The 22,791-nt window shown below is 45.7% G+C and overlaps 2 protein-coding genes across 5 annotated transcripts in view; one reads left to right on the top strand and one right to left on the bottom strand.

Annotated features, from left to right (window-relative positions):
• Crim1 (cysteine rich transmembrane BMP regulator 1) overlaps window positions 1-19,719 on the top strand; it is a 182,912-nt gene extending 163,193 nt beyond the window's left edge. Inside the window, exons 14-17 of one of the 2 annotated variants that reach the window (XM_006984838.4) lie at window positions 10,473-10,667; window positions 12,485-12,607; window positions 15,297-15,484; window positions 17,201-19,719. In XM_006984838.4, the coding sequence (XP_006984900.1) occupies window positions 10,473-10,667; window positions 12,485-12,607; window positions 15,297-15,484; window positions 17,201-17,377 (683 nt within the window). In that variant the 3' untranslated portion in view covers window positions 17,378-19,719. The remainder of the gene's footprint in view (window positions 1-10,472; window positions 10,668-12,484; window positions 12,608-15,296; window positions 15,485-17,200) is intronic. The other variant, XM_006984839.4, reaches the window with a different exon arrangement.
• Window positions 19,720-21,054: 1,335 nt separating this feature from the next.
• Fez2 (fasciculation and elongation protein zeta 2) overlaps window positions 21,055-22,791 on the bottom strand; it is a 40,598-nt gene continuing 38,861 nt past the window's right edge. For all 3 annotated transcript variants that reach the window (XR_006067332.2, XM_006984841.4, XM_006984840.4), the window contains one exon: window positions 21,055-21,932. Coding sequence is in view for 2 of the 3 variants with exons in the window: in XM_006984841.4 (XP_006984903.1) it covers window positions 21,916-21,932 (17 nt within the window). In the remaining variant the exon portion in view is untranslated. The remainder of the gene's footprint in view (window positions 21,933-22,791) is intronic.

Genomic DNA, 22,791 nt, shown 5'->3' on the forward strand with positions numbered 1-22,791 from the left:
CAGGGGAGTACAGATGGTAGTGTCCCGTTTACATATCAGAACTCCAATGACAAAAGGAAGAAATGAATGAACCACCCGGGATTATATGGCTAATCCTTGGGAAATCAGAGCCCAGAGCCTAAGAATTTCATGTTAGCTGGGGGTGGGGGGGGGGGTGGATCTCATAACAAATTTCTCTTGTGTTGAAATTCTCAGAGGGTTTTGTTCAACTGAGAATCCCCATTGTGTTGTGTTGCTTCATCCCTAAAGCCCGTTACTTTAGTTGTAAATTAGTTTTCATGTGATAACAGCAAATCACTTCTCTTTCTCACAGAAACAATTCCCCAAATTGTGGAAAGAAACCTTCCGACCTTAGTATTTCCTGTCTTCTGCTTTTTTTTTTTTCCTTCAAACTCTCACTTCCTGAATCATTTAGACTATGCATTCTTCTTTAATGTAGGCAAGGAAGACCTACCTATTCGGCCAAAATCGGCGATTGGGGTTTTAAGTTAGATTTTAAGCACTTTCGTTAAATTACGGTTCCTAGAAGTGCATACATATTGTGTTCCAGCACCCTCTACAACAGCCGTCCCCCACCCACTGATGTGGGTGTGTTCACTTGTATTCTCTAAACCTGGGACTCATCTGAAAGGAACATGAGAGGTTTACTAGCTGGCAGCTGCAACTTCTGCTGTATTCCTGAATCTTACTGTTCCCCACCTGGGGTCAGGTCATAGACTTGAAATCCTGATTACGCCTCCTTTGTCTGTGCCACGCTTGTTTTGTAAATACTCCTGCTCAATTACTCCCGTTCTCGTGTGGCTCTGCTCTTCAGGCATTGCAAGTTGAGTTCATGAAGTAACTCCGGGGTTTCCAGCCGTCTGACTTGCCTATTTATCTTGGGGTGTTTTCTCAGACCACCTGATTTGTCCCAGCTTCCCATCAGCCTGACCCGGCCCCTCTACAGAGGCACCAAGCCTGGGCAAAGCCAGCCTTCTCGAAAGCACGTCATAACTGTGCCTGAGTTGCAGATCCGTAGTCATCTAGAAAAGAGAACACAGTGAGACAGGCTATTTTGTTTCTATGTTGTACAGCACCCAGTCGCTTTCCCAGAGAGCAGTGCGAACCAGTGTTTGCCTTGGGCCCCGTTTGGGGCGTCCTCAGTTTCACCCCAGATTGTTGGTCCTCAGAATCGTAGAGCTCTCACTCAGGACCGCCCAGATCACCAGGGGCTCTGGGCTTGCTGTAGCCTTAGGTCTCCTGACTGTTAGCCATTGCTCCAACAACCTCGTGGCTGCTGTGAAACCGACTTTTTCTCGTATCAGAACCAGGACGTTTGCTCATGTTTCCTTTTGAATTTTCATTTTTTTTTTCCTCTGCGTAAGAGTAATGAAAAGTGGGTGATCCTACTAAAAGTAGGCTTCTAATTACAAGTGTTTGTGTTCCTTTCAGCTAAATTATCTGCATGCTAATGTGCGGTGATAATGGTTCTCCTTTGATGTGTGAAGGCCTCCTATTACGTGTGCTAATTTAGTAGGATGTGTAATACAGACATAATTAATAGGATTGGTGATTAATTTTGAAAAGTGAGCAGCTTTGTCTAATTGCTGATAATACCTATCATTAGGGAATTCATCCTTCTACTCAAACGAAACTAAGTAGTAATTACCCAATCATTTTAATGGAGCGTCTTAATTGATTTTCTAATTTTTTTTTGTATTCTGCCTTCCTACATAAATACACACAAGCCTTGGTTGTATTTTCAGAGGCTTTCTGACTATAAAGATAGCTCAGAGGATAGCATGGGTGTGAATCAAGCAGGAAACAGCATGCTGGTGATTCTGCTGTGTCCCCGGCAGGCAGGATCGGTGGGGTCCTTGGAACTAGGAGATCCCTCCGTCATGATGCTCTTCACCCTGAGAGCCCAGGCTGCGCTAAGGTGCCCTCACTTTGCTGCTGGCCACAGGCTCTCTGCCCCCTCTCATTCCTGTCCAGAGGAATAAAGTCCTTCAGGGCTGAGTGAGATCTTGGCCCCATGGCTCCCCTGAGGGAGAGCCAAGGAGTAAACCACCGTTCAGCACCCCACTGTTCTGCACTCACGGCGTTCGGGAAGAAGCTAACCCTGCCCACGGCCTTGGCAAGGAGGGCAGGAGTGTCCCCACGGATCCTTTGTAGGCCTGTGGTTCATTTTTTCCAGGTCGCCTGTTCCGTGGGAAGAGCACTCCTTTGGTTATAAAGACTATCCTTAGTCCTGACAGTTGGGGTCCTACATTAGTTCCCAGTCAGCTTTGGAAAGCGGGAAACTGAGGTGTGCCATCACCAGGCTGTTCTAGGAGAACAGAGCCGCTCTGCTAGCCGAGCCAGAAGTCTTGCTTAGAATATTACCTAATTATGGGTTGGTAAGGATGTGTTTATTTGTAGTTACATGTTACTTAACTTGATATTTTAGGTCACACACTGAGAATTAGGGCTAGAAGTCCCTGAGTCAGTGAATCTTTCAGTTTAAGAAGTTGTTGTGAAACATGAGTTATTTTTTGGTAAGAGCTGTTTGTTTATTAAATACATAAACATGTGACTTAGAACTTGCATATGGACACAGCTAAGATACTCTATATGCCTTAGAGTCACTTCAGAATGTCTTTAATAGGGATCTTTAAAGATGTGTGGAAATGAATTTTCTGATAGATGATTTATTAAAGAATAGTTTCGCCGGACGGTGGTGGCACACGCCTTTAATCCCAGCACTCAGGAGGCAGAGCCAGGCGGATCTCTGAGAGTTCGAGGCCAGCCTGGTCTACAAAGCGAGTTCCAGGACAGGCGCAAAGCTACACAGAGAAACCCTGTCTTGAAAAACCAAAAAAAAAAAAAAAAAAGAATAGTTTCCTTCCTCCAGGTCATTTTTCCGTTCTACCTCTGTCTACTTAGCACACAGCCATACTTCGTACTTGCCGTGTGTTAGTCGGAACTAGCATTTGAAGTGGCACTGTCACAAGGAGCCAGGCTGCCCTGGCTTGGGTGTACTGTGGTGCTATAACTGTGCAGTGTAATGAATGGGTAGAAGAATGGCCCCCTGATCGAGAGGGTCTGTGTTCTGTACCACACCTGTCTGCTGCACAGCATCCCTTGTGCTTAGGCTCTGCGCATCTCAGGCTGGCTGATCAAAACATTATCTTCTTAGACCTCGGTATGCATGTATATCAGTCAGAGTCAAATATAATAGCTGTTGGCATCCGCATCGTTAAACTACAGAATCCGTGGAGTGAATGTTGCACGGCTTCAAGTCATAATGTTAGGACACTAGAATCTAATATTCCGATGTAATCCTTTAAAATTAAAAACTTGTGCACACTTGAAAGAATTTGCTTTAGAGTTGGAGTTAGGATCGTAACTCTGAAACATGCTGGCTCTGTATCTCGGTGATACGATACAGTCTACCTTAGTTGCTTCCTGTAGAGGAAGCCCATACTTCTCAAAGTTACTATGTCCATGAAGTGAAGCCATTTTGGGTGTGGAGAAGTAAACACCATGTGAGCGTACCCTGCTTCTTCAGTACAGACTGCAGTCAATCTAAGTAGTGTTCATATAATGGTGTTTGTCTCCATGTGGAGCGGAGCTTATGGCTTCCTCAAGAGAGAGGCCAGCATAGCATCCCTCTGTGGTGACCTTCTGAAGGATGAGGAACCCAATAACGATGCTTAGTGGTGGTCTTCCTCCTGTCTTTCCTCATCTTTAGAGGCCCATGGTTTCTTTGGTCCCTTCTGTCGCCCAAGTAGAAATAACATGCTCTCTATAACACTTGTGTTATACCTACAAATCTCACTGTCCTTTAGACATTGTCAGAGTGAGAAGAGGGGACCCATAAATTCGGTTCCAGAAGCTAACGTCATGTGAGAAGCCCATGAGGGATTCGTGACTATGACCCCAGGGCAGCAACTGTTGATCGTGGAGGACATGCTCTTCTAGTGTCCTGCATCCCCTCCCCTCCTTCCTCAGCTAGCAGTCATGGTGACCCCAGATTGTCACCCTCACTGTCAGAATTAGCATTCAAGACGTTTAAGTGAAAAGAAAGAGAGAGGACGCAATGGAAACAGAACGCCAATCATGGAGTTCTGGAGTCAGTAAGAGAAATAATCAAATATAAATTGAGGAATGATAGATGAAGATACTTGACATTGGCCTCTGATCTCTTTATTTACACACACACGCACACGCACACACACACACACACACACACACACACACACACAGCACCACACGTGTGCATATCCAGACATATACTAAACTACATACACACACCTCAAATTTCAAACTTAGTAACCACACTAAAGTGGAATGCTGTGATCCAGTCCTTTGGCATGTCCACTGTATGTAAGCCCCTGTGGCTCTGGAAGCGTGTCCCAGAGGGACTATGCCTTGTTCACTACTGAAGGCAAGAGTTAAGAGCAATACTGTCTGTGTGCCTGCATCTCAATACCTAGGGAAGGAGCAGATGCCCCAGAGTGGGACTCGGCTGAACTGATATCAACAGGGGACTACATAAAGCAAAAACCGCATTTAGCTTCTTGGCCACCAGGATCCCAGAGTAAATTACTTTTCCAGACTCCGTATTGTGGCAAGAGATTTGCAAGAACTGATGCAATTTCTAAAGCTGCCTAGCTTCCTCCCAGGAAGTGACTCCCACACCATGACCACCAGAACAGAATTAGAACCCGGAGTGTCCCGTTCGAGGAGGTTATCTCCAAGGCAGAAACTGAAAGCTGTACTGTCTTGTAGGTTACAGTAGGTTTAGGGTTCTGTAGCCTTCCGTGCAGGAAATGGGAAGCAGTCAGGAGAAACTTCCTTTGCAGAGACTCCTATATCCAGCAGTAGGTCAGAGTCGACCAGGCCTGTGGGTTCACGTGAGTCCGTGAAACTGTAGGTTGAATCTAGCTAGAGGGAGAAAGCGCTGCTGGCCACGGCGGTCCTTAATGAACTTCATCTTGTAACCGAAACAGCCCGGGTAGTAAAAAGCCATGTCCATCCAGCCTTCACAGCTTGTTAAAGCATTTGTTCTAGCTTGAAAAGGCGTGAGACCGTCAAGTTTTAACAGTTGAATTCAGCCTAGAGAGAATGAATTGCCGGTTCTCCCCGTTTATATAACCAGAATCCGGGACAGATGGAGGGGAAACCACACTGAGTTCTACAGCTCTGCTCCCAAAAGGTGTTGCTTTTTTTTTTTTAATGTGGTCCTACGTGGTACGAGATACTGTTGCTTGAATTGGCAGACAGAGAGAAGAGAGAGTGTGCCCCTGGCTCACCTCGTGGTCAGTGGCAACACAACAAATCCTTACCTGGATGAAGCCATCCCAGATTGGAAATGATGGGCGAGACAGGGGGCCGGGATGAGGAAGCAAAATGCCACAACTTACCAAAGCAAGGTCTGACCACGCGAGAGTGACTGACTGACCTGAATATGTCCAAAATTGGCCCTAGTAGGTACCATCGCCCATGGAAAAGCCCAAAGCTGTCTGAAGCTGTGGCGGCGTCCTCAGAATACGATGTTAGCTATAAGGGTTGCTTCAAAGAGGATGCTGTGTGTTGGGATGTGTAATTCCCAATATTTTTGTTTTAAAAGTCAATGTTACTATATATCAGTGTCGTGCCTAATGTCTTCCTTCTCTCATCATTTTCCTCTGAGAGAGGAGAGGGAGACGATAACTGTGAGAGGGAGGGAGAGATGTTGGAGGGAAACTTCCAGAACAGCCCGGGAGTCCTCACCACCCTGCCGTCTCCACTCCTCAGCCAGGCTGTGCTACTCGGTTGAAAGAGATCTCCATTTCCCAGAGTCATTGGATAATAATGGCTTTCGTTGATGTGGCTCTGGCCAGAAAATGATCCCCCCCAAAACCCCCAAGTCATGCCACCATGGTTGGTAGACAGCAGGCATGCAGGGGCTGGAGAGCCAAATCCCCTCTAGTTCCTGCCCCACCCTTCCCGCGCTCACACCTTAGACAAGTGACTTTAATTCTGCGTGCCTCGTTTTTTTTTTTTTTTTTTTGTTTTTGTTTTTGTTTTTTTGTTTTTGTTTTGTTTTTTTTTTTTTTGTTTTTTTTTTTTGTGGAATTGAAACAATGACCCTGTCCACTGAGCTGTGGAGATCAAATGGAATTGACGCACGTGAAATATTTATCTGGGTGCCTGGCACATTAGGAGTCATCCAAGTAAGTGGAAGTTACAAATAATACGAGGTATCGAGTAATGGAAGCGCATGATGTCTATTGCCAGTGAAAGCAGAGCGCTTGGGGTCAATACAGTGGTTAAGACTCAGACAGCATATGCCACACAAAAACTGAGTCTGTAGCTCTGCATTCCTCCTCAGGCAAGGTACTGAAAGTGGCTTTTCTATGTAGTCTCAACTAGGCTAAGCAGTTCCTACAAGCAAGTGACAATGTCTTTATTAATCCCTTATAAAGACCTTCAAAGCGCATGGACGTTGCCCCATCTTCCCATTCCGAAGGTTTCTGAAACCCGGGGTCCATCCAGCTACCACCACGTGCTCTATAACCGTCAGGCCTCTGCCGACGTCACTAACCTTTCGAGAGACACGTAGTAAAAAGCAAAAGCGTTTCTGTGAAAACTCATTAACCAAAATCTTATCTTACGATTTTCTGGGCCAGATGGCAGCTGCCCTGGCAAAGCCCTACGTGAGACTTTTTAACTTCACCTACTTACTGTGTGGCCCAAAGTCCTTGACTGAGCCCATAGCCTTCAAGGTATTCAGGTACTTGTTCCTTCTCTTGTATCATTTCATAACTAGTCTTCTAGACTCGATTGTGGTGCCATCCAGCCACTGAATGAGTATTGTCCTAGGCACTGTGTCATGTGTCTGTCATTCAACACCCTGGCACTGCCCATGCTTTTCTTAGTCCGTTGACATTGTTCTCAGTGGGTAACTACCATTCAGAAAACACCACATTTCGGCCTGAGCATCTCCCGTCTATATTCTCTTATGTATGTGTGGCTGACGTGGATACTGTATAAGAGGGGGACAGAGTGTTGAGATTTCTATTCCGTATATGTTTGACATGTTAGCCAATAGTAATGAATTTCCCTGTTCAGAAGAAAAGGGGAAAAAAATACCTTCCCCCTAAGTGTAGCAATCACCATTAACTTTCCGTCTTTCTAGACAGCTGTAATTCTAACTATGCTAATCCGGTTGCATTTACGACACGTAATGCAATTTCACAGCAGTCCCATGTAGTATTAGCATGATTTTATCATGAGTCTTTTTAACATTTCTTATGTTAGACACAATCCCCCCACCCCCGATTTTTTTTCTGCTTTAATTAACATTGTAATGAATGTCTTCATGAGCAACTTCCTTTAGGCCAGTGGCTCTCAGCCTTCCTAATGCTGCAACCCTTTAATACAGTTCCTCATGGTGTGGTGAGTCCCAACCATAAAATTCTTTTCCTTGCTACTTCATAACTGTATTTTTTCTAGTTAGGCTTGTAACGGAAATATCTGATATGCAGGATATCTGATAGGTGACCCCCACAGGTTAAGAACCACTGGTTTAGGCCTTTTCTTTCTCCATGGCCTAGACTATAAACAGTAGAGTTACTGGATCAAAGGGTCGACGGTAAGCATTTTAAGGACAGGTGAAGGGTGTTTCACATTGGTTTTGCCCATCACTCTAGACAATCTTTCTTACTGGAGCTGTCAGTGACTTGCTCAAGTCCCACTTTTTACCCTTAGTGACATTTAAGCCCTTTCTAGCTTAGCGACAGTTTCATGGACATGGTCACCCAGAGAAGCCAAGAGTTTGCAGGTCCATGCTATGAGTCTGGAAGATCCACAGGAATAGCAGGGACTATTTGGAAAGGCCTGACCTGACCTCTTGCAAGTCCGCTAACTATGTACTACTTAAAGCAGGGGGATGATTTCTCATACTCTGCCTCCTCATCTGTACCCCGACAGTAATTTCACAGAAACCCCTCAGGCCTCACCTTTCCTTCACTATCTCTGCCAGACCCAGGCCGGTATCACATCCTCTTGGACACATCCCCGGTCTGTCTTACCCTCTTAGGACGTCCATGTAGATGCATTTCAGTTCCTTCTGAAGTAAACTAAGAAGGACCCTCCCCACTCTTTAGGAAGGATCTAAAGGTCTCAGCTGATTCGAAACTTTTTGTTGTCCACTTCAGAACTCATCTCCAATGACAGCCGTGCGCGCGCACGCTCTCTCTCTCTCTCTCTCTCTCTCACACACACACACACACACCAGATATCCTGGTACTTCTCTCTATCCTAATAGACCACGCCTTTGGGTGCACTACCCTTTTCTGGGGTGCCTTCTCTCTCTCACATCCTCTTCATCACTTAAGGGAAAGCCCAAGCGTGCAGTCCTGGAAGAAGTCTCACTCTCCTAGCAGAGTTTTTTTATTCTGCCCTCCACACTGTCCACCTGTATTTATTTCATACCAGTGGTGGTAACTGCATTGGGCTTTCATGAGGGGGGTGGGTGCCCCAAGGCTGCCTCCACCACCCTGGGCAGGCTTCTGGGTCAAGGTCCTGCCAACATTAGCACTGTGATGAGCGTCGGTTAAATGTGTGGACACCCTCACGATGCTGACCACATAATTACTGTCTTTAACATCTCACCCTCATTTGGAAGCCAATATTGGCTTGTAAGCATTAGTAGCACTGATTTATTAAATATCTTAAGACGTGGTGAGTTTCTGTGCTGAGACCCTAAGAGCCCAGAGCTCAGCGGTTGGCCTTCAGTTGAACCCCTTTGCACATGAACCCCTTCTGTCGTGGGACCTCATTTCCCTTCCTCCATCACAGCACTAGCAGAGGCGCCACCAACATGAGATGCAGGGAGGTGACGGCCAGGCTGGGGCAAGGGGGCGTTGAGCCTTCTCTTTCCCACTTTTCCTCACTCAGTACGACGGTGGCTGCGGTCCTGCTCCATAATGCTGCTCCCTCGGCGCAACTAGTTTACAGTCTGCGTCACACGTAGGCAGTAGTATTGTTTGGTAAAGGGTCGCTTCCTTCCTTCCAAGGTCACCGCATAACAGACTCTAGATTCCATGGCCAACACTATCCTTCCATGCAGTGAGGACGCGTCAGAGTACTTCCTGAATGGAGCACCCCATGTAGCTTTGCCCCGCCCATTTCCCCCGTGCTCATTTTAGATATCTTCATTGAAGTCGCCTCCTTGAAGGATCCGTGTTAGCAGACACTTGTATCACAACTTGGTTTGAGAGGCTGCAGATAGATGCGTTGTTAATAGATGATTCGCCAAAATACTTAGCGTGGAACATGGACTGATAGCCAAATACCATTTTAGTAAAATGGATTTCTCACTACTACAAAAAATGTCCCTTGTTGAGCTTTAGGCAGTATTAATGAAACAGTAGAGAAATGTTGAGAGACAGAGGTTATGTCTTTTAGTGCGTGGTACAGGTTTTATTCCACTGCTTAGATGTTCTGGGTTCTGTCCTTTGTGTCTGGCTAGTGAAGATCTTAGCCCCCGAGAGCCTCTCGGGGCCTCCCAGGAGGATCACCGAACCCTGAGCACCCCAGCTTTCCCAAGGACCTTTGCCATTCCCGGCGCCCAGTGGTGCATGGTGCAATCTTTAGAATCCAAGCCCAAAATGGTCCCACATTTGAAGGCATCATCCAGCCAGTCACTGGCCTGGTGACAGGGCTTCTCCATGGATGAGCGCATCTCTGCCTTGCTGCTGAACTGTTGATCTGGCTTCCCCGGGGGCCAGCCTTGTCCTAAGCTCCAGAGGGAAAACAAACAGGCAGTTAAGTGGGATCCCATGAATAAGTTAAGAAGAGAAGGGAGCTTGCAGGGGGGAGGCTGTCACAAGGAGGAAATGGGGATAGCAGGAGATGATGTAAATTTCGAAAACAAAGTAATTTTTAAACATACTTGGTTCTCGAGGACCATAGTTTGCTGGTGTCGAGAGAACGGGTTACGTGAAGTAAATTTGTGTTGGAGGTGGAAATGTCCTTGGTGGGTGAGAAATCATGCGGTTCCCCAGAAAGGTGAAGGGAACAATTCTCTAGGCCGCCGCGGTGGGTCATACCGTGCCGCCGTTCTCCCCGGCATGGTGTACACTAACGATGGCAATGGGGATGGGTAAAGTCCCGCTCTGTACTTGTGCCCAGACGGACCCCTCGTCCCTCGCGGCACCACACTGTGGGTCACAGCCGAAAGACACCTGCCCAGGGAGCAGCGTGCCTGGGAGGGTCTTACGGTTGGTATCCTCCGTTAGCCTTTGTGGTCCTTGGTCAGTTGCTGGCCACAAGGAAGGTCCGTGAGCATGGCAGGCAGCCGTGTTGGGACTGGAGAAACACGTGGCTCACCAGATTCTGAACATCGGCAATCATCCATCCTGCCCGTGTGCCAAGCTCTTCCCTTTAGTTCCCCCCCGCTAGAAGATGCTGGCGCGGTCACTCAGCCCAGCCCACCGGTGTGTTCTCTTCTTTCTCACTAGAAGACACCATTCCAAAGAAGGTGGTGTGTCACTTCAGCGGGAAGACCTATGCGGACGAGGAACGGTGGGACATTGATAGTTGCACACACTGCTACTGCCTGCAAGGCCAGACGCTCTGCTCCACCGTCAGCTGCCCCCCTCTGCCCTGCGCCGAGCCCATCAAGGTGGACGGGAGTTGCTGCCCGATGTGTCCAGGTATTTAAGCCGTCGTCCTCTGTTTCGAGCCAAATACGGCCCCAGACGGCGGGCTCAGCCCCGTTGAAACGCTCCTACACAAAAGACCTCAGGGGTACTTTGCAAAGCTGTGACCATGCTGGTGCAGGCTGTACCTCTTCTAATGTGCATGCTCGATGCTTTAAAGTGGGGTGCGGCCACGGGGGGGATAGCCAACCCATCCAAGGCAACCGACTCTGTCAGAGTCAACGCAGTGTTGGTGCTGTGTTGGGCCAGCGTAGGGAGAGGGGCCTAAGATCGAACATGGAAGGAAGTGCTACATGAACGTCTTATCAGAACAAAAATGGAAGGTTTGCAGTTCAAGAAGGTAGATCTGGGTCACCTGGTGTTCAGTTCCGCAGTTCTAGCCCGTACCCCACCACCATGTTTATCAGTCTTTTCCCAGCCCCTCCGCTGAACCCTCCTCCTCCCACGTGTAACATAACTACTGAGCACACCCCCAGTGTGTATCCTCTCGTCCTTCTCCCTCACATCAACTGCTTTATTCGACCTCTCAGTTTCCAACCTGAGTCCCCCACAGCTGCCCGGATCCCTCCCCCTGGTCTTCTAGTTTTCTATCCCTGTGCCTCCTGCCAAAAAACGGCTCCTTGATCCCCTGCCCTAATCCCAGAAGTGCAGAGTCTTAGCCTTCACCGGGACAGCCTCTGGGCAGTGTTCCCAGTCCGATCCCATGCACACCAGAGACTCCCCAGGCAGTCGGGACCACACATGGGCTCCCTCTCTCATCCAGGTGAGGCCCTGCGTGACACAGGAACCTTGCCATCCTCACCCTCATGCTCCTGTTTCCTTCCAGTGTTCTGTCAATGGATCTTTCTGTTCAGGACCCACGTCAGGTTGGAAGTGCAGCTAGCTAGACTAAAACTTTAAAAATGGCGCTGCTAGCCAATGCTTAACGGAACTTCATTGGTCTTTTGTCAGATCTCACACAGAGAAGCCTATCTGAGCGTTTCTGAAAATGTCCATCAACCTTTAAAAAAAATAATAATAACAACGATAAATGCACAAGTCCTTCTCAGCTCTCATCATGCTTGGCGAACGGCGACGCTTGATGCTGCCGTTTGGACCTTCCTACCCGAAACTTGCTGCGCCTGGCTTCAGGACCTTCCCTAGCATTCCTGTTTGCTTTCCCAGATCCTCCTCAGCTGACCCAGTAGAGTTGGGGCAAAAGCAAAAGTCTATTGTAACCAACACAAGAGCAATTTCAGTGTTTCGGGGAACAGAGGGGGCATTAGAGGCAACGGCTGTACAACTCTTGGCACAGGCCTTGAGGGCAAAGCTTCTAAGCAAGGTTTCACCGTAGAGCATTGTGGCCCTGGGGTGCACCACATGGAAAGGGTTTCAGCAAGACTTTAAAGGTTGAGTGGCCAGTGCCCTTAGAGTGATGAATTCTAGAAGCAGATGGGAAAGATAAATGGCGACTAAGATTGTTTAGGGCCTTGATTGACCAACGGAGGGTGGTGATTCGACCTTTGAAGAAATGGGGTGGTATACACAAAGAACCAAATCATGGAGAGACAGGGGCCCGTGTCCCTGTGACACACACAGCTATAAAGCCAACATCTGACACGAGAAAAAGCTGGTGGAGTAGAGTCTGAGAAACGCTTCCACCACCACAAACCTAGCTACTGGCCGGCATCGCCTGTGTAAATGGGGAAAGTGAGTTGGCCACCTCCTGGGACATACGGCGTTGACTTGAAGGCTCTATTTGGATTAAGGGTATTAACACCAACCATAGGTAGCTTGCCCATTATCTCACGTAAAATGCTTCCTTCTTTTAGAAATGTATGTGCCAGAGCCGACCAATGTACCCATCGAGAAGAAAAATCATCGTGGCGAGATTGACCTGGAGGCTCCCATGTGGCCCACCCCAAGTGAAAATGACATCATCCATCTCCCCAGAGGTAAACACTGAAGTCACTTGAGATCTGTCCTGTTTTCTTTGTGCTCTGCTATGTTTATTTCTAATTTAAAAACAACAACAACGCCGGGCGGTGGTGGCGCACGCCTTTAATCCCAGCACTCGGGAGGCAGAGGCAGGCGGATCTCTGTGAGTTCGAGGCCAGCCTGGGCTACCAAGTGAGTTCCAGGAAAGGCACAAAGCTACACAGAGAAACCCTGTCTCGAAAAACCAAAAAAAAAAAAAAAAAAAAAAAAAACAACAAAAACCACTTTATTTTCAAATGTCTCATGAAAATTCACTGACTATCTTTTGGAAGACGTTGACTGAAGTGTATTAAACATCTCAACACTAGTCAGACTTGTCTACAGATCATTGGGTAAATGCCTCCTTCCTGGTCCGGCGTGCTCCAATGCTTAGCGATGAGGGAAACGAATATGTTCCTAGTCAGAAGAGCCTGGCGTGAAATGTGCGTGAATGAACGCAGCAGAGGAATAATGTTCCTCACCGCCCCTTGGGGGCCTGCACTTTGCATGCAGCATCCCTCTTCCAGGTTTTCACCCCATGAAGGTTTAAAGTTGGTTATAGAGTTCATTTCTACAGACTTATTTCATTCCTTCCTTCTACTTTTCGGTTGTGTATAATGAACAGGTGAGTTTGTTTCTCATTAGCTCAGAGGCAAACCACAGCTGATTTCCCGTTGCCTCTCCTCTTTAGAAGAAGACAAGCTTAAATTTATGCTAAGCCCTGGTTTGATACTGCCTCCTGTTGACTCCAAGCATGCTTTCAAGATCATTGTGCAACTTTTCTATTTCTTTTGGAAGAAGCGACGTGCGTTGCTCGAGAGATTAATGATGTGTTACTTTAGACATTATAAACATTATCTTTGGAGCAAGGCATATGACCAGAGAGCCAAACCCCTGTACCCAGGGTTCTGGCTCCTTGTGAGCTTGCTCTGACTGGGTGTACATTTAGCATTGTATGTTCAGGCACTCAGTCAGCATATGTGCTCTTGTTGGAGGCGAGGGCCTCCAGTCATGAGAGCAAGTATAGTCTGCTGATGAGTCAGGTATCGTCTGCTGGGGACCTGTGCATTACATAGCATCTGTTAAAAGTCCCAGAGCAGGAAAAGGCAGGCTTCTCCTTGGTAATTCATTTCGTTTTGATCCGAAAGGTGTGAGTGGTATTGATGATTTTTTATTTCTGGGGTTTTCTCGGAGTTCATGGGAAATGTCAAAGTTAACTTTCCTGGTGTGATTTTTAGCATCCTAAAAGAATGGGAAGGCTAACGTTTGTAAAGACCCTCAGTTCTTCACCAGGATTTTTCTTATTTTTTTTTTAATCTTCACATAGGATGCATAGGCCTGAATCCACTCCTGGTATCATTGGAATGTAGGAAGACAGTCCTGCATTTATTCATTTTGTATTTAAAACCTAATCCATCAATAAAATGATACTTTTCTCGAAGGCATTTTCCTTCCTGCTATTCTTCCCTTTCTTGTCTCCCTGTAGAGTATTACCCACTGTAGTGGCTGGCGCAAGCAGAATCCTCTCCTGTTCCTTCCCCCCTCTCCCAAGTACACCCAGCAGCTCGGTAGCCAGAGCCTTCACACCACAGAGCTGTGCTTTGTAAATGCCGAGTTTGCAGAACCGCCTAAAAGCAGTTCCTCTGGACTTTATGTCCTGTGTATCTTTCACTCACTGGCCCTTGATACACACAGACAACCTGACTAGAATGGTTGACCTGGAATAAAATAACATTAAAAGTTCAGAAACCAGTGCCCTTTCCCTATCTCTACAACTGGCTTGTGGTTTTGTTTTGTTTTGTTGTGGTGCTGGAGGTCAAACCAAGGACCTGGAGCGTGATAGACAAGCACTTACTACCGAGTTACACCTCCCATACCTTTGTTTTTAGAGTATTTTTTGTGTACTTTTTGTGTTTGTGTCTGGCGTTTCCATGTGGAGGTCGGAGGAGAACTTTTGAGGTCAGTTCTCTCTTACACATTTGTGTGGATTTCGGGGATCGAACTCAGGTCTTTTGGCTTGTCAGCGCGCTACCGTATGATTCATCGGGGCAAGAAATAAGGTGGTTTTTGTTTTTTGTTTTTTTTTTTTTTCAACAAATTTATTAAAACTAAGCCTCTTTGCTTAGAACACAGCAAATTAGCAAATCAAATCAACGGTCTCGTGTTTGATCTAATGAAAGCTAGCATCTGCCTGTAGGATATACTTGGTTCTGGTCTCTTCCTTCGTCACTAAGTAGAGAACAACACTGTTTCCCTACTAAAACCTCAGCCCGTCTGAAATCTTATTCATTGTAAGCAAAATATTTTAATATTAGCAACAAATGTTTTTAACTTTTAGTCTAATTTTAATCGCTGTTAAAAATCTACTCAGTGTTTTATATTTTCCCAATTAGCTACAGGAAATATCTTCTTGTCCAATCAGTAACATTCTTACCCTCTTACTATTTTTTTTTTTAATTTTTAAAAAAAATTTTGCTGCAAGTTTTGGCTTAATCCTATTTACCCTCTAAGAGCTCTTTGGCTCACCATTAGATTTTAATCATGTCTGTAGCCCAAAGTACTGGGAAGTAATAAAAACCAGTGCTGCTGATCTGTAGTCAAAGTGTAATTAAAATAATCCTCTAAAATTCCGGTGGAAGTACTAAGTGTTTGTCTCTTCTCTCCTAGATATGGGTCACCTCCAGGTAGATTACAGAGATAACAGGCTGCATCCAAGCGAAGACTCATCCCTGGACTCTGTTGTCTCGGTTGTGGTTCCCATAATAATATGTCTCTCCATCATAATAGCATTCCTGCTCATCAACCAGAAGAAACAGTGGGTACCGCTGCTGTGCTGGTACCGGACACCAACTAAGGTACCATCTGAGTGTCTCTTGAGTCACGAAGCCAAGAGTGTCTACACTCCTGTTTCCCTCAACTTTCTTAATACATTTTCTATTAGGCGATGCCATTTTTATTTTGCTAATCTTAATGTCAAGTATTTATCAAGCTGTAGCAAGCAAGCATGTAATCCTTGCCCAGGGCTGGATTGAACACTGGGTAAATTACCGATCATCCACTGGGTAATGAGTCCTGACGTCTCGTGGACCCAACTCCTCGGATGTACTTTTTAACGTGTTTAAATGAGCTGATAACCTGCTGGAGTGAGTCCTAAATCCTCATTCATATTTGAAGCCAAAACTTGAGCATATGGTATTTCTCGGTCTTTTATTTTATCTTACTTTATTTTTATTTTTTGGTCTTTGAATGGGGAGAGAAAAGAAATCAAGAAAGAAGGGAGATTACAGGAAGAGGGCAAGACGCTAGCTACTGAGGGTGCAAAGAAGTCAGGCAGACTTAACACAGGCGTGCAGAGAGGGGCAGGCAAGACAGGACAAAGACACTGAGAGGACACCAGGTCCAGAGGCAGACTTCTCACCAAGGGGCAAAAACTACACTTTGGTTCTAATCTAAGGCCCTCCTAATCATGCTTGGTTTAGAAGGAAGAAAAATGTGTATTAAGGAAATAAGCAGCGACTTAAAACTCTAACCCTTCCTTCTGCATTAGACAACCTGAGTATTTCATCCAACTTCCCCTCCCTCGTCTGTTAGGGTTCCCCTGGCATATAAAATAACTGTCCGGAGGTGTGTGTGTGTGTGTGTGTATGTGTGTGTGTGTGAGAGAGAGAGAGAGAGAGAGAGAGAGAGAGAGAGAGAGAGAGAGAGAGAGAGAGAGAGAATATGAATGAGAATAATGCATTGGCACGCCCTTTATGCCAGACACATGGCTGGGTCATAACCTGGTACTGAACAAGGCGAGGCAGAGTCAATACTATCCAAGGCTAGGGAAAAACTGTTAAAAAGGGGAGGGGCTTGGACCTGCCTCTACTGAATGTACCAGGCAGACTCTGCTGACCGCCCCCCCATGGGAGGCCTCACCTTCTTGTAGGAGGGGATGGGGGGTGGGTTGGGAAGGAAGAGGCTGGAGGGGTGGGAGGAGGGAAGAGGTGGAATCTGTGATTGGTATATAAAACGAATAAAAAAATTTCTTAATTAAAAAAAAAAAGGTAGAATGACAGGGAACAGACAGGAGCGGCCCCAGCCTGTGAGGCCATCTTTATGCATCTTCAGTCGCTAGAAATCACTATTTTGCCTTGAAATCTGCCTGCCTGGTAACTTTCTACCCATCTCCATCCCTCTTAAATGCAAGCCGGCAGCCAGGGATTTGAAAACAGTTACTAGGTCACTTCACCAATGGAAGTGTAGGTACAGTTTCAGTAAGATGTGGTGCCCCATGAACACTCTGGCCATCATCATGCGGTGTAACTGTGGTCTCCCCTGAGCGAGGTCCTGAGTTTCTGTCCATCTGGCATATAGCAATAAGCTAAGAGCAGGCGATGGTGGCGCACACCTTTGATCCTAGCACTCGGGAGACAGAAACAGGCGGATCTCTGTGAGTTCGAGGCCAGCCTGGTCTACAAATCGAGTTCCAGGACAGGCTCCAAAGTAACACAGAGAAAGAAACCCATCTCAAAAAAAAAAAGTAAACTAAGTCTTTGTGTTCTTTCTTTTTCTCCTCTCTCACTGAACAGCCATCTTCCTTGAATAATCAGCTGGTATCTGTGGACTGCAAGAAAGGCACTCGAGTCCAAGCGGACGGTTCCCAGACCATGCTAAGAATTGCCGAGCCCGATGCGCGATTCAGCGGCTTCTACAGCATGCAAAAACAGAACCATCTACAGGCAGACAATTTCTACCAAACGGTGTGAACGCGGGCGGCAGCATGGCTGAGGTTTTTTGAAAGACAGAAAACGACAAAAATCTGCTCTTTAAAGTAAACTAGAATGTGTGCACTTGCTTAGTGGATTGTATCGGCTTGTGACTTGGTGTTCGGCACTAAGGACTGTCGTAACTGAGATGGGCTGTCTCCAGCACTGTGCAGAACAAGCATTCCCACTTGGCCTCAAGATAACTGACCACATGTTTTCATAGAACCAAAGTTTTAAAACTTGCTAAAGTATATTTGCTTGTAAGATAGCTGTAGAGACATTTGGGGGTGGGACAGAGAGTTTGGTCGGGGAAATGGGTTGGGAGGGTAGTGTTGGGAAGAAAAAAAAAATCGGTCAGCTTGGCTTGGGGAGAAAGCCAGGAAAATAAAAAAGCAATTCATGGCCCAGAGGAATTTTTTTTCCCCCGTTGCTCTGAAGACTGTGCTCGGGCCTGAATGAGCAGGAACACAAAAGGCCTCGCAACCCAGCTGCCGTACCAGACAAGCGCATCCGAACTCTCGATAGCCATCCCCCGGTCTATAGCCCAAGTTTCTCTTCTTAGAGTCACAACTGCAGTAGGCAGTGAGGAAGCCAGGGAAATGGATAGCCACCTTTCTCGAAAGCGGGTTATTAAGGATATAGACAGTTAAACTCTTTTATGCTGCTTCTGTTTTCTTCCGTGCCAATCAGCCAGTTCCTAGTAGAGACAGCAGATGGGTAAGGACGAGGTCACCTCTTAACTTGAGCACTGGAACTTGACTTCCCATGTGGCAGGAAGGAGGGCGAGGGTGAGGACACCAGGCATCTCCAGGGGCTATACTTCCTTGTTCGTTGTTTTCTTCTGTTCTGTCGTTTGGTTGTTCATAGTTTTGTTGAGGCTCTAGCTTAAAGAAGAATTTTTTTTTTTTTTTTAAAGACTGTTTGGGATTTTTTTTCTTTATTATATACTGATTCTACAAAATAGAAACTACTTCATTTTAATTGTATATTATTCAAGCACCTTTGTTGAAGCTCAAAAAAAATGATAATGATGCCTCTTTAAACTTTAGCAATTATAGGAATATTTATGTAACTATCTTATGCTTCAAAAACAAGAGTATTTGTGTGCATGTGTATATAATATATATACATATATATTTATACACATACAATTTATGTTTTCCTGTTGAATGTATTTTTATGAGATTTTTAACCAGAACAAAGGCAGATAAACAGGCATTCCATAGCAATGCTTCTGATCACTTAGGGTTTTTTGAATAACACAATCTCATTTATCTGCAGTTTAATTGGAAAGAAGAGATGTGAGTGTGGGTGTGTGTGTGCATGCGTGTGTGGGGATATGTGCGCGTGCGTGCGTGGGTGTGTGTGCACTTTGAGCAACCAGCATCCCACCTGCTATGGAAAGGATATTCTTTTATTAAAATCTTCTTCCTTGTTTGGATTTGCTTTCACTGTTTTCAATTTGCTCACTGGCCAGAGACACCGATGGCAGTTTTGTATCTGCATCACTAATCAGCTCCTGGATATATATATATGTATTTTTTTTTTCAAACAACTGTTTGAAACAACTACTGGAATATTGTCCACAATAAGCTGGAAGTTTGTTATAGTTTGCCTCAGATATAACTGACTGTATTCTATAGTGTTAACTTTTCAAACAGCTCTTAGCACTTTTATACTAATGACCCACTTATGCATTGATTTGCCTTTTCAAAATGCTTGTTGTGAAAGACACGGATACCCAGTATGCTTAATGTGAAAAGAAAATGTGTTCTGTTTTGTAAAGGAACTTTCAAGTATTGTTGTAAATACTTGGACAGAGGTTGCTGAACTTAAAAAAAAATTAATTTATTATTATAATGACCTAATTTATTAATCTGAAGATTAACCATTTTTTTTTGTCTTAGAATATCAAAAAGAAAAAAGGTGTTCTAGCTGTTTGCATCAAAGGAAAAAAAGATTTATTATCAAGGGGCAATATTTTTATCTATTTCCAAAATAAATTTGTTAATGATATGATGTTACTGAAATAGATTTACATCAGCCTGATTAGTATAAAATTTTGTTGACAATTTATCCATTCCTGGCATAAGAAAAAAAAAAACTTTATCAAAAAAAATTGTAAATGCTTGCTTTTTGTTTTTTCAATCATGGCCATATGAAAATACTAACAGGATATAGGACAAGGTGTAAATTTTTTTTTTTATTTTAAAGATATGATTTATCCTGAGTGCTGTATCTATTACTCTTTTACTTTGGTTCCTGTTGTGCTCTTGTAAAAGAAAAACAAATATAATTTCCTGAAGAATAAACCAGGCATATAGCACTTGGAGTGCACCAGACTTCCGGGGTGTTGGTTTTTGTCTTCATCAAGCGAAGCTGAGAAGGGACGCTTTACAGGCTGCTTCTCGGCAGCAAATACACACTCCATCAAAACCACACACTTCACAAGGACTTCTGACCTGGGGTGAAGGGCCAAGGGTCTCCCAGGGTGGCCTGGTCAGCATGCCCCAGCAGCAGGAAGAAGCATGGGTGTCCCGCAGCAGGTGGCCCTTCCCCAGGAACTCCTGCAGGAAGTTGTCCTTAGACACACTGCACAGGATGCTGCTCTTGCCAAGACAAGAAGCCAGCCGGTAGGCCTGTCTGCTATCAGTCACAAAGGGGGAGAGGTACTCATCATTAGAACAAACCGAATAGCCCTGTTCCAAAGTACTGCAAACGCCAGACCTCCTTAGGATTTTACAGTACCTCTGTATACAGTGAGATACTTTGGGGATGGGACCTAACTATGAAAAGTATTTCTGTTTCACATACGTACCTTTTAGACACAGTATCTGGGTGATTTAAGTAACACTTTGATTAACCTGCCCCATGAGGCCAGCTGTGAAATTTTGCCCATGACACTTGGGGTATCATGTTCGTGCTCACAAAGGTTTTTAAAACATTTTTGGATTTAAGATTTGGGTGCTTCACCCATCAAAACTAAATCACCACAGGCTTGGTTTTTGTTTGGTGGGGCATCCTATGCAGTTTACTACTGAAGAACAAAGTGTTTGTAAAACAAAACTGGGGAATCCATTGAAAGAAAACTGTCTTGGTGTAAGAAAGCAGGTGGAATTTTAAGCACAGCCCAGAATAAGTCATAAGCAGGTCAAGGGCTGCTAAACTCATCTTTACAACTCCGTTTCTTTAGTCTAAGGCACCTTACAAATGTCTGTTCTAATCAGCTTCTTAAATTACTAATACCATGTCTTCAGCAATTCAGTGGGATGTGATAAACAGCCCCACACCTTCACTATCAAGCAAGACACTGAGGTCCACTGTCTCCTAAGTGCCGAGTGCCAGCAGACATCAGACAGCTACAACTACAGCACTCAACAGTATTCCACCGACCCGAGTCGGAGGCGCAGATGCTCTGTATCCACAAGACGCTAAAGTGGTCTCAGTCCACTCATTGCCTCTCGGGGAGGGGGCTGCCATGACGCTTTAGGTTCTCACTACCCAGCACAATAGGATGTGGCTGTCACTGCACAGCGGTGTGGTATGAGTGCGAAAGGTCCCTGTCCCACTTCACCATCTAAGCTAATCAGGACCTCCCCAGTGCACATGCCTTAGTGGTAAATTCTACATGCAGTCCAAGCGTCAGCACTGTTGAGGGCAAAACACAAAAGACTGGAGACCCTTAAATATGTATTATTTTATTAAATGTCATTGACTTGATTGAAACTGGCAAAAGTGTTCATGATTAGTGCTGTAGCCGTGAGCAGCTTGTTCTAGAAAAGCACACGGGTGTAAATAAAACTGAACACAGCCATGGGAACAGGCAGTCCATAGTAGCTCCTTAAGCACCTTAGAGGGCATGGACCTCTTTCAACACACACTTCTTCACAGACACAGAACACCCACGTTCATAATGACTCCAAATGGCATCCTAATGGCTCACAAGTCAACAATGGTGAAATAGGCCAAAGTTACACAATGAGTTCCCAACAGTGACCGGCATCCACGATCAGGTCAAGGTAGTGCAGGTGTGGTGTTCCGCTTCACAACAGCCCACACTCGACTCAGTCTCTGGGCAACACTGGCAGGTAATGTTCTCAAGATGCTCTCAACACTGATTCTCACCATCCCTGGAGAACAGCTCGGGTTGGCTCTCCCAGTGCTTGAAATCTAGTTCTTCAGTGCAGTTCAGATGGAGGAGGTCAAAAACCAACAGCCACACTGTCAACGGAGACCGTAACGGCATGCACAGTCCCTGTCCCTCTCTCTCTCTCTCCTCGATCTGCTAAGTCCGAAACCAGTTCACAATGGTTAAGTTTTCCAAAACCTATCTCCAGAATTCAAGAGTGCCATAGCTCTCTCGGCGCTAGAATATGATGGATTAGTGAAGTCGTGATCTATTAACACTGAATTGCAAATCCAAGTTCAAGTGTGCTGGGTCTCCAAAAGCAGGGACTCGTAATAGCCACCTTCCAGTGACACCATAGGAGATCAAGCCTGGAGTCCATAGAAGGGGAAGCGCTCCAGGTGATGCTGCTCTACGTAGGACACAGAACTACAACAAAGACAAGAAACATATTGAAATGTATCTTCTGCATACACCTGAACGAAACACATGAAATGTTACAGACACTCTATATGTATGTGAAAAGCGCCACTGTGTAATGAAGACTAAATACTAATGCAATGGCCTATAATAGCATTTTAAAAAGACTTCAAAAGGCTACCACCAACGATGAGAAGTTCTCTAAGACACATTATTAGAATTTTTCCAGAAATGAGACACCCAAAGGCCAAGTCTCTTGGGGTACCATAGGAGATGTAAGCCCGTCACTCCAGCCCCAAGTCCTGTAACAGCACAGGCCTCTGGAGACGTCAGAGGAGGGCTGAACAGTGGCAGCCATACTGTGGCCCAGGTCTTGGGTACCGTAACTGAAGTCAGCAGTGGCTGTAGTGGGTATCAGTGTGAGAAGCTGCATTCTCCCAGCAGACCCATTCCATCTTAGGCCAGATGGGGTCACCTGACCTTTGCTTTCTCACCTTTGCATTAAATCTAAGGAGCTATATTTACACAGCCAGGCTGTAGGCGTCTCTGTTCGGACAGTAGGAAGGCCAGCTAAGCCAAGAGAAGGAGCACCATTCTCTACTCGGAGCAACAACAGCCCCTCTCACTCAGGGTCCTATGCCTGGTCCCCAGGAAGAGCGACGGTTGACAGGCAGGCTGGGTGCCAAAGAGCATTTTAGTACCCACAAGCCCTTCCCCGACCCCTGACACTTCTACACTCGGTTCCCTCTGTCACATTCTAGACTACAGCATCACTGCTGGAGTCTGAGCTGCTTTCCAACCCAGTCTGCAGAGCATAACACGGAGACAGAAGCGCAACGTGTGCAGAGCAGCTCACGGGAAGCGGGTA

The sequence above is a fragment of the Peromyscus maniculatus genome, chromosome 22 (genome assembly GCF_049852395.1).
Source record: "Peromyscus maniculatus bairdii isolate BWxNUB_F1_BW_parent chromosome 22, HU_Pman_BW_mat_3.1, whole genome shotgun sequence".
Lineage (NCBI taxonomy): Eukaryota > Metazoa > Chordata > Mammalia > Rodentia > Cricetidae > Peromyscus > Peromyscus maniculatus.